We start from the raw sequence: 12,367 nt of genomic DNA, 5'->3' as shown, positions 1-12,367 counted from the left end.
GAGTCCAAGGCCAGGACTGGCCAAAAAAAAAAAAAAAACACACAGTTTTGGAGAAGAGATGTTGTAAGTTCAGGAGAAATATCTCCTTAAAAATAATTCAGAATTCTGAATTCTCTGTTTTTATCTAGTTTAATCAGTTTGGCCTCTCAACTTTAACTCTAATATTCAGCTCAGAGCAGATTTCCATGCAAGTGAAGACAACTTTCTCCAGAGACTAGACTATGAAGCCGCTAAGCACTGGTGGCTCACACCTGTGATCCTGGCAACTCAGGAGGCTGAGATATGAGGATCATGGCTTAGAGCCAGCCTAAGCAGGAAAGTCTGTGAGACTCTTAACTCCAACTAACACTGCCAAAAAGCTGGAAGTATGGCTGTGTCTCAAATCGTAGATGCCAACCTTAGCAGAAAAGCTGGACAGTGTCTAGGCCTTGAGTTTAAGCCCCAATACAGGCATACATATATACACACACACAGAGGCTATGATGTATTGGTAGAATACAGTGAAATATCTCTCTGCTCTCATTGTCTTACCACATATATTTCAACTCTCTTGCCTATCTCTTTGGTACAGATTTCTTTCCTATGCCAGATCATACGAATAAGAAGTTTCCACTCAAATCTTCTTCATCCCAAGCCATCACATCCCTTCCTGCCACACTTCCTCAACTATCTTCTCAGCTCAGGATACCCAGTGCGTGGCTCAGTCAAACTCTAAGATGCCTTGTTTATTTCCCCTTCTCCCTCAGTTCCTTCAGCTTACATTTAATTTACCTCCAAGTTCTGTATATTATGTTCCTTAATTACCTCTGTACTTTATCTAATCCACTCCACCTCCATGATTGTCTTCACCTGGCAATACAATTAAAAAGTTAAAAAAAATTAAAAATATGTTTATTATCCTTAAATAGTTGTACAGAGGAGTTTCAAATCAACATGTTAGTTGTGTGTACAATAAGTCTTAATCAGTGTCACCTCTTTCATTATTCTCCATTTTTCCCAACCATACCCATCCCCTCAATTTTCCTAATTTCATTTTCACATATATAAATTGAATACGACTTCATTTGCCCATCTTTTCTCTCTCCATTCATCCACCCTCCTCGGGCTTCACCCGTTCCTGACAAAACATGCTCCAGCTTCATGGTATTCATTTTGTTAAACTGTAATTTATGTGTTCAAAGGAGTTATACCTTTGGATTTCTCCCTTGCGGATACCATGCTTCAGTTAATACATTTGTGTATATATACATATGACCGCCACAGTATAGCCTCTTAACTGGCTTCTCTGCCTCTTTGATATTCTTTCCATCTAAAGAACCATGAATTATAAAAATAATACAGGAATATATGTAACATTTCAGTCACTGAGTTGAATATGTAAAATGGCTAGCTGGACAAGATTCACACAGAAGTAATGAGCAACCTAGGTTTGCAGGATCATGGTAGATGCGTCAGGCATGCACATTGTGCCATGACCCTGGCACAATATGTGCTCCACACTTTCATTTCCTCCACCTCTTCTCCTCATCTTCTGCACTCCTTGGAGGTTCTGGAAAGAAAGTTTTCCCTGACCAACAAACCTTGGAATGACTGTGCTTCAGGTACTCACTTTTTCCACAGCCAGTTTTTATTGAAATTAACTTGACTTCTAAATTCAGCATCAGCGTGGAGTTTATTTGTGTCTGAATATACCTTTCCTTGATAATTGTTACTGATGCCAAGCAAAAATAGACTTATTACTTAGCCAGGCCCTCACTCAGACTGCATAACCTGCTTATTAGGGTAACCAACCTATTTTGAGCCCATTTTCCACCAATGTATTTTTATCCATGCTTATTGGTGTCCAAATACACTTTTGACGTGGCAGGACAATATAGAAACCACAGCACAGAATTAATGACACTATACAGTATAGAGATGTTTAAAAATAGTTAAACCATGTGACAACAACAAAAGTCACCTTTTTATTATTTTATCCAATGACTGGTGCCAGAGGTGAATAGGTATTTTAAGAGTGGCAACATTTTTAAAAAATCCTTTGTATGAGTCTATTCATCATTAAAATTATTTTATGGCACTGCTTTACAAAAATTAACTATGCACTCTTCATGTCAACCCTATGAACAGCATGATTATCATCTCTACTGTGGAGATGAGAATGCTGAGGATAGGCGCAAGTTTGAGAGTCTGGGCAAAGCTTTGTAGCTATACTGTCCTTCTAGGTAAAGGGGACCTAGACTGTGTTTTCAGAACTATTTTTTATTGTTATTATAAAGGTGATATACAGAGGGGTTACAGTTACATAAGTCAAGTAATGAGCACATTTCTTTTGGAACAGGGTCACTTCTCTCACTTGCTCCCAGGTTTTCCCTCCCTTCTTCTGTCCCACAAGTTGTATAGCTCATTTCAACATAGTGTCTAGTGAGTATCACTGCTGCATTAGTTCACCTTTTGTTCCACCATTTCTGTGCTCCCCCTTACCCTTTCCTAAACAGATAAACTTACAAACAAGACAAAGGTACAGAAAGCAAAAACAGCAACAGAGGAAAACCCTCTTGTTTTCACTTCTTGGAGTTCATTTTGATAAATATTATTTATATGATCATATACACATAGCTATTGAGCTTTTAGATCCTCTTCTAAGAATATCCTCCTCTGGTCTCACTTATGTGAATGTCTAGAGACCTGTATAATTTATCATGTTCACATGTATATACATATGTATATATAAGTATATACATATGTATATACATGTATATACTTATATATACATATATATATATATATTTACCATCCAGTATAGATTTATAGGCACATTCTAGTTACTACAAATGAAGGAAACCTTGCAACCTATGTTTTTGGGGGTCTGGCTTACTTTGCTTAATACAATTTTTCTCATCTTTCCATTTCCTTATGAATGGTACAATATCATTCTTTCTGAGGGAAGAGTAGAATTCTACTGTGTATATATACCACATCTTCTTGATCCATTTGTCTGCTGAGGGGCATCTGGTTGATTCCATATCTTGGCTATGGTAAATAATCCTTCAATGAATATGATTGCGCAGATAGCTTTAGTGTGGCTTGTTTGTGATCTGTTGGATAAATGCCCAGCAGTGGGATTGCTGGGAGCCCATAGGAGAGTTCTATGTTTAATCTTTTGAGGAAGCTCCATACTGCTTTCCAGAGTAGCTGAACAAATTTGCATTCCCACCAACAGAAGTAGCATTCCCTTTTGGCCACATCCCTGCCAGCATCTGTTATTGTTAGTTTCTTTATAAATAGTCCTTCTAACTAGGATGAGGTAGAATCTCAATATTGTTTTGATTTGCATTTCTTTTATGGCCAGAGATGTTGAACATTTCTTCATGTGTCTATTGGCCATTCTTACATCTCCTGAGAAGTCTCTCTGTAAGTCTTTAGCTCATCTTACTAATTGGGTTGTTGTTTTTATTTGAAGGCTTATTTGGGGGGGTTAATTTTTTGAGTTCTAAGTATACTTTAGATATGGGGCCCTTCTCTGTTGCATATTTAATAAAGATCTTCTCCCATACTATGGGCTTTCTGTTGATCTTGTTAGCTATATCCTTTGTCATTCAAAAACTTTTCAGTTTGATGCAATCCCATATCAATACCAAGCTGCAAACTCTTTTACAAAGCCATAGTAAAAAAAAAAATAGCTTGATACTGGCACAAGAATAGGTCCAAGGACCAATGAAACAGAAGACCCATAAATGAACCCATAGACCTATAGCGACCTAATATTTGATAAGGGAGCCAAAAACCACAGGTTCAAAGAAAGACAGCCTCTTCATGAAATGGTGCTGGCAAAATTGGCTATATACATGCATAAAACTGAAGCTAGATCCTTACACATATCACTCTGCACCAGAATCAATTCAAAACAGACCAAAGGCTTCAACATAAGGTCAGATACCATGAAAATATAACAGGAAAGGGTAAGGGAAACACTAGGGGTCTTAGGCATGGTTGAAACTTCTTTAGTAAAGATCCAGAATCATAAGACATCAGAACCATTCTTGTAGTGTACATATTTTGTGTTACTAAAAGCCAACATTCAAACAACATATTTTATTTTTCAATCAAATATAGGTTAAGTGTACATTATCCAAATTGCTTGGGACCTAAAGGGTGTCAAAGTTTTGTTTTTCAGAATTTAGAGACTTTGTATACTCCTCTTGAGAACAGGACCTACGTCTAAACATAAAATCCAACCACATTTTATATATACCTTATGCACATAGTCTGAAGGTAATATTGGGTAATATTTTAGTGCACCTGTGTTTTGATTGTAATCCAGCACACAAAATGAGATGTGGAATTTTCTCCTTGTGGTGCCAGGTTGTTTCTAGTCCAAAAGTTTCAAATTTTGAAGCATTCAGGATTTCAGATTTTGGATTAAGAGTACTAAGCCTGTATTGAGACTAAATTTATCTAGAAGATTTAATTTTGGAATAATCTTGGTTTTGTTATGTTTGTAAAATACGAATTAATCTTTATATTGAAATTTTAATATCTCATCCACCATTAATTACCGCTTGATCTAAATTCTATTTTTGAGTATTCTTCTCTCTTTTGTTTCACCTTAAAGGCATTTAACTAGGTTTTAATCAATTCAGCATCTATTATTTAAGAAGCAGTTCTTGTTTCTTTCTTAGGAATTAAGGTACTAAGGTTCTCTGCCTTCTGTTTTATACTCTAGATGACATGAAGTGGTTCTGGCCTTTCTTATGTCTCCAACTATCTGTACATAACCTGTGCCATGTCAAAAACAGCCCTCACTTGAAGAAGGAAAAAGTAGTCTCAAACTATGACTTTGTTAGAACTCAGCAAGTATCTCACTTGCAGAATTCCTCATTGCTGTGGAGATAGAGGAAGGAAATTTTAACAAGTATGACATGGTTTCTTTATTTCAAGAACAAAGGTGCCCACTGCCCTTTCTTCTTATTCTGACTACTGTCACCATAGCATATGCCCTTCTCTCAGAGGACTAACAAAACACAAACTGATATCCAGCTGTCATTTACTTTTTTTTTTTTATTTTTTGTCAGTCATGGGGCTTGAATTCTGGGCGTTGGCAATCATTCACTCTTTTCTAGTCCATCAAATCACCATTTCCTTAATTACAACTCTCATTATACTATTTCAGTATTAGCCAGCTTTCCATCATTACAGCAAAACTTATCAAGAAAAAAGTTTCCCTTAGCTCATAATTTTAGAGGTTTCAGTCCATCATCAATTGGCCCCTTAGCTTTTGGAGTTATGGTGAATCAGAACAACATGATAGAACTACATGACTGAGGAAAACTGCTCATCTCATATCCAGGAAAAGATCAAAATTAAAAAGAGCTGGCATCCCATAATTTTCTTCAAGGACATACTATTCCGATAACCTAACTTCCTCCCATTAGGAGGAAGTTTCACTACAGCCCAACACCACCACAGGCTGGCAAAAACATAAGGGCCTTCGGGGGACAGTTAAGATCCAAATTTTATTGTGTCAATCCTTAGAAAGTTTTCACATATACTCCATTGTCCATACCAAATCAAACACACCAGTGGTCACAGCTTCCCCAGTATATCCCAAACCTATTTCTAGGCCTATCTCTATCCATCCTTGTAGATCAGCCCAAATCCTCATGATTTCAGCTAAAGTTGAATGTCATATCTCTTATTTTTTTTAATTTCATTTGCAAGTTAAGTGATGGATAGAGGGAAGATTTAGCCTAGAGTATTGCTTGCTTGTTTTCTGTTTGTTTGAGCACCACTGGAGATTGAACTTAAGAGACCTGTCCTTACTAGGCAAGTATTCTACTATTCAAGCTATACCTCAGCCCATCCATGTCATCTCTTTTCCAATGGCTTTTCTTTGTCCCCAAACTGATGGCTTTTTTTGTCTTATTGAATCTATCCATGGCACTTCCATGCCATCTGAATCATCCTCTAGTCTTCAGAGCCCTATTGTCACAAAGCCTGACTCTTGTGTTCTGTCAAAGTGGGTTTTAACAAATCACACATGTAAAAATTCAATGTGAGTAGGGACTAAATGGGTTGACTGTGGCTCTCAGTGAGGATGGGAAGTGATCATGGGGATGTCATAGGAGAGGGGAGACATGCTTGACTTGGACTGTAAGAGTTGGAAGCATGCCTGCAGGTGTCTTTTAGAATGTATCTTTCAAGAATGTCTATTAAAACCTGAGCACATTGGTATACACCTATCATTTCAGAACTTAGGAGATTTAAGCAAGATGATCACTATGAGTTGTGAGCCCATCTGGATGATAATTAGTGACAGCCTGTCTCAAACAAACAAAAAAGAATCTCTGTGGAAACGCACTTTCTGTTCAGTAGGAATGTATGAACTCCTTTTTATGTTCTCATACTGTAAGCCAAGAACTTACGGAAACAGTTCTAGTCTTTCCCCAAATGTCTTCTGGTTTTTCTAGAAGAAGAACTGCAACTCTGATGCTCAAAACCTCGTGACGAAATAGTCCATGGAAGGTGCTGGTTCATTTGAAAGGTTGGTCTTGGGTCTTTTGTCTCTCACCTCTCCTCTGGGAATGAAGAAAAGTACATTTATTTTGAGGGCTACCCAAGGCTGCAATCTGAGAAGATACAGATTTGAGCAGTCTTGAGCAGTCCTCTGATCTTGGGACTGTATCTGAAGAGATGTTTGTTGCATGCCTTAAGTCAGAGAAATGAAAATGAAGAATGAAGGGGGGAGGGGGAAGGAGGGAAGGAGGAAGGAGAAAGAAAAAGAGAAAGAAAGGAAGGAAGAAAGAAAGCAGTTGCATGTTATTCACACAGGCATGTGAGAAGCAGAGCTGTGTTTTGGCTTGAGGAGTGGGATATGTCATTAAATTCAGATTGCTGATTTTGTTCTGCCATTGCCTAGTGGAGGAGGCTCAGCTCCCCATCATGTGGATTGTCAACAGTCTAAGCTCACTGAGTGGCTTCAATGAAATAGTCCAGGCAAAGCCATGTGGCTAGGGTCTGACATAAAAAGGGATGCTCAATAATGAGCTCAGTAGGCTCTAGATGGAACAGAAATTACCTCAGGTAATCCCTAGAAAAGTTGCAGAAGGTCTATGGACGTGATGCTTTCTTTTATGGAAACTGGGGAACTGCACCTCAGTACCTCAAAAGTGCAGTAATTCAGTCATTCTTTCTAAATGCAAAGCCCGAGCCTCTGCCCAATGATCTGCTTTCCACCTTGTCCTCTTTCACTCCAAGTAACACCACTTCTCATAAACTTTCCCCTGCCCCACTCAGGGTTTTGTCAGAATCAAAGGATAGATTTGTGCATGAATATCTTCATTTACATCAATAACTAGATCAATGTATGCCCTAAAGAAGGCTACAACACCAATGGGAAATTAAGGACTTTAAGGAAACCCACCATTTGTATGACTAAAGTGGGCACAAAGTCCATGAGAATTTTTCACAGCTAAATTTTAATGACTTCCCAGAATATATGATGTATAATTTTGGCCTTCTAGCCCACAAATTTGAATTGTTTTCCTTTTTCTTAGTGGATTGAACCCTGGGCCCTGGGCCCTGTGAATGCTAGGAAAGTCCTCTACCATTGAGCTATATCATTAGACCCTACTGATCTCAATCCTTTCTTTATTGCAGTTGGTATTTTCTGGAAACTGAGGTTTTTGTGTATCTATTTGGCTGTATATACTTTTGTAAACAGCTTCAAAAATCTTTTATCAAATATAACGGGATAGGAATAACTCAGTATACAATAATCAAGGCCACAAACCAGTGTTGAAAAGCACTTGACCTTTCTGTATGGGGGTTCTTTATGAGCCTGCTACTTATTTAGTAATCTATGAACTAGAAGATTTGGGCTTTCAGCCCATTCTTGTTTATCAAAATTAACAAAAGCATCAAAGTGTGGGGAAGGTAGAAAGTAATTTTCTTTCACAGATCTTGGTGCCCCAGGCCATAATTACAATGCTTAGATTCTGTCAATGTGAGTCCTGAGTATGGAGGCCCAATAGCAGCCCTGCCTGTCTCTTTTCTCTCCCCGCTTCTTCACTCACTCCTCCACAAGCAGTTTTGTCCCCAGCTACCACAAACCCCAAGGGTTTGCCACAAACCAACTTCCCACCAGAAATTCTGGAGTCACATTTGAAGCTTGATGGGAATAAATGTACTGGGTGACAGGAGGTTGCATTCCAAGGCAGCTTGTCGCCAGGGTCTGGAGGGGAAAGAATGAAGAGGAAATGGCCATGGGAGAAGGTAGACATCTTCAAGGAGGAAGTTATTACCTTGAATTTGGAGTGACAGAAGACAGGAGCTCAAGTCATACAGAGGACAGAGATGGAAGCATTTGAGCTAGTCACATAGGTGCAACCTTTGTTGGAATCACACGAGGCCTCCCTAGACTCTGTCAGGTTTGCCTCTGATGGTGACTGGCTGCCTCCTTTCCCTGAGTTCCACCAGTTCCTGTAGCTCTAGTTGGCCCTAAAAATCCACCTGATTTCACCACAGACCAAGGAAGAATTATTTCAGAGTCACATGATGTGGCTATAGATTCTGGGTTTATTTTCTAAACCCTTCTCCTACAGTGCTAGCAATTGAAACTAGGGCCTCATTCATAGAGATTCTCCCATTGAGCCTCAACTCCCATTTTTAATTAAAAATTAAATGAAAGTTATTAACTCTGGGAGAAAACTCTTTTGAGAAGATTTTCTAAAAATCATTCTTCACATCAGATTCTCTGCCAGGGTGAGATGGGTTTTGGCAAGATTTGTTATGAGTAAAACCAAACTTGAGATAATATTGATTTAAAAAAAATCTCGTGGTTAGAGATTATTCCTGTGGAAAAAGAGGGTTCCAGGTTCTATAAATAAGGCCTAATCCACAATGTAAATTTAGGCATATAAATCTCCTTCAATTTGTTAGAGGTTTCTTGATGCACCAAGGAAACACTCCAAAAAACAACCTGATACCATTACATTCATTGTTCCCTTTGCATCTTATGCCTCTTTTGCAAGAATATGAGAGTGACATTTAGAGAACCTCCTCCTATCCATAGAAATGATTCAGGAAAGCCAACAGTACATAGGCCTAAGTCAGAGGTGCCCTAAAGCAAATGGAAATACAGTTGGTCCTACATATTCACGGTTTCTATCTTCAGATTCAATTCTCTGTGCATGAAAAATATTTGGATAAAAATTTACATCAATGCTGAACATGAACAGGCTTTTTTTTGTCATCGTGTCTTAAACAGCCCAGCCTGAAAACTATTTATACAGTATATAACTTGTATTAGATATTACAGTATAAGTAATCTGGAGATGATTTAAAGTACAGCAGAGAATGTACACAGGTTCTTTGCAAATACTTGGCCATTTTATATAAAGGACTGGCATGTATGGGGGCCTGGAACCAATCTGCCATGAATATTGAGAGAGGACTGTGCACTCGGCATGATTCACATTCTCACTTTGATACTGGGATCCAGCTGACCATGGACCCATGGCACAAGGCAGGAGCGGCTGTGCTTCATGAGAAACAAAGAGGCCTTGTCTCTTGATATTGCAAATAGTGCTAAAATATCTCCCATAAACTTCAAACCCTGACTCTGGTAAGCAGTGGAATCCATTGAGAGGTTTCTATTTTTTTCTTTCTCTCACATACACACATACATTATAAAAAAATCATCTGTGGTTTTCCTAAGGGCTACAACCAACTAATTACAATTTTAAAAGTCCTGCTGAATTAACAGGATTCATATTTTGTTTGCTTTGCAGGAAAAGTGCTGCGGTTGCTGCTGCTTTGAGAAGACTTGAGCACTCAGCAATTCTGATGCCTTGACCCCTTTGCTGACTGGCAGTGGGAGTAGGGGAGCCCTTGAACTTGAATTTGGAGCGACTTTGCTGTGCTCAGTGGGTTACCCAGTTCCTGCTCCCTGGGGGCTCAGACAGATCCTCAATCCCTCATAATGCATCCCATAGGGAACATGTTTCCCTGCCTTTTGAGTTGTTGTTTTTTTAATTTAATTTATTTTTTATTATTGGATGTTAGTCACTGGGGTAGGGGTACTTTATGTCTGCTATTTTTGTGAAATACTAGAGCAATCATACTGGAAATTTATTTGAGATTTTAAAATCTGGAAAATGAATTTAGAGAGAGAAAAAATGCCCAGTTTTTGTGCGATGCCTCTCTCAAGCCAGTAATTATACCTCTAGAAAAATTCCAATTTTGATGCACCCTGGAATAGTTCATTTTTCATGTTGATTTGGTCTGGAATCAGGTGAATTCAGCAGATAAATTTGCTTGCTGTAACATATGATTTTTTTTTAATTCCGAGGCTTGCAAGAGGCATCAGGCATTGTATTCCCATTGATTCTGAACTGTTTTGCCAAGTGCTTCAGGTCTGTAGTGGCCCATTCTATTTTCAAATGAATGCCCTACCTTTTCATGACATACACCTTAACTGACAGCTTGGCTGTACGAAGCACACTAGTTTAGAGAGGCAATGCAAAAGGAACTTGCTTATGGATAGTCTTTAATAGAACAGCCTTCAGAAGAACATTGACAGTTATGAAATCTCCTTTCAAGTCTGCTCCAGGTATCAGCCACAGGCAACAGAATCATCCCACTAGGAAAGGACAGTGCTGAGCTCCTAGTGTTGAATGACTGCAAGAGCAAGAAGGCAAACTCCAGTTTCTGGTTAAACGAAAACATTTAGAAGACCAACAATTTCATCACTGCAAAATCTCATGTGATTCAGTGGCTATAAATAAATCATAGTTGGGTACTAAAGGCAAGGGGCCCATCTGCTCAATTCTTTTTGGGCATGATTATAATTTCCATTTCTGGAGCTAGTGAACCATTGCTTTGTTAGGGTACAGAAGTGCAAAACATGCTTCATTTCCCCATAAAGAAGCAGCAATGCAAAGTTACCTGAAGTGCTTTTGTATATACCATACCAGCCCATCTTGAAGCCTCTCCTTGTATTTTCTATTTCCAAATGACTGCTGTGTTAGGATCAGCTCTTGTAATGCTCACATTTTCAGTCATGTCATTCTAAGGTACTGTTGGTACAATAGCAATAAGAATAACAGTAACCCTATCATGCTGACTCTTCTCCTGGCTTCTCAGTGATCACATGCCCATGAGGAACTAACATGCAGGGACCTCATCCTCATGGCTACAGGGAAGGAGAAGTACATAGAGGGAAATGTGTCATTTAGTACAGGCCCATGCCAATTTCTTAGTCATGCTAGGATTAAAACTTATTTCTTATGTAAATCAAAACAACATTGAGATTCCATCTCACCCCAGTAAGAATGTCATATATCAAGAAAAATAACAATAACAATTGTTGGAGGGGATGTGGCCAAAAGGGAACCCTACTTCATTGTTGGTGGGAATGTAAACTGGTTCAGCCACTCTGGCAAGCAGTATGGAAATTCCTCAGAAGGCTAAATATAGAACTCCCCTATGACCCAGCTCCACTTTTGGGTATCTATCCAAAAGACCACAAACAAAATCACAGTAATGCCACCAGCACAACAATGTTCATCGCAGCACAATTTGTCATAGCTAGAATCTGGAACCAACCCAGATGCCACTCAGTAGATGAATGGATCAGGAAAATGTGGTACATATATACAATGGAATTTCATGCCTCTATCAGAAAGAATGACATTGCCCCATTTGTAAGGAAATGGAAGGACTTGGAAAAAATTATACTAAGTGAAGTGAGCCAGACCCAAAGAAACATGGACTCCCTTATGGTCTCCCTATGGTCTCCCTTATTGGGAATATTTAGTACAGGTTTAGGCAAGTCATAGCAGAGCGTCACAAGAGCCCAATAGCTATACCCTAATGAACACATAAGATGATGCTAAGTGAAATGAACTCCATGTTATGGAAATGATTGTTATATCACAGTTGTAACTACTTTCAACGTCCCATGTGTATCTGTAGCTTCTATTATTGATGATGTTCTTGTATCACCTTCCTGTGGTTGTACCTACACTATCTCTGTAATCTTATCTGAGTATATTGGAAACCATGTATACTGGTATTAGAAGTAGTAGGAAATTGAAAGGGAATACCAAAATTGAGAGACACAGGGTAAAAAAAGACAAACAACTACAAAAGCAATACTTGCAAAACTGTTTGGTGTAAGTGAACTGAACACCTCAGGCGGGGAAAGGGAAAGGGGGAGGAGGGAGGGGGGTATGAGGGACAAGGTAACTAACAGTACAAGAAATGTATCCAATGCCTAACGTATGAAACTGTAACCTCTCTGTACATCAGTTTGATAATAAAAATTTGAAAAAAAAGTAAAACTTATTTCTTACTAGTTGTTGCTCAC

At 38.7% G+C, this 12,367-nt stretch overlaps 1 protein-coding gene across 2 annotated transcripts in view; it reads left to right on the top strand.

The window, feature by feature from the left end:
* Positions 1–11,338, top strand: part of Mylk4 (myosin light chain kinase family member 4) — an 87,070-nt gene extending 75,732 nt beyond the window's left edge. For both annotated transcript variants that reach the window (XM_048348514.1, XM_048348515.1), the window contains 2 exons: positions 6,468–6,541; positions 9,789–11,338. In XM_048348514.1, coding sequence (XP_048204471.1) covers positions 6,468–6,512 — 45 coding nt within the window. In that variant the 3' untranslated portion in view covers positions 6,513–6,541; positions 9,789–11,338. The remainder of the gene's footprint in view (positions 1–6,467; positions 6,542–9,788) is intronic.
* Positions 11,339–12,367: the final 1,029 nt, after the last annotated feature.

This window comes from Perognathus longimembris, chromosome 6 (genome assembly GCF_023159225.1).
Source record: "Perognathus longimembris pacificus isolate PPM17 chromosome 6, ASM2315922v1, whole genome shotgun sequence".
In the NCBI taxonomy this organism is placed as follows: domain Eukaryota; kingdom Metazoa; phylum Chordata; class Mammalia; order Rodentia; family Heteromyidae; genus Perognathus; species Perognathus longimembris.
Note: the sequence above shows the minus strand (reverse complement) of the source record. Positions and strands in the feature narration are given on the sequence as shown.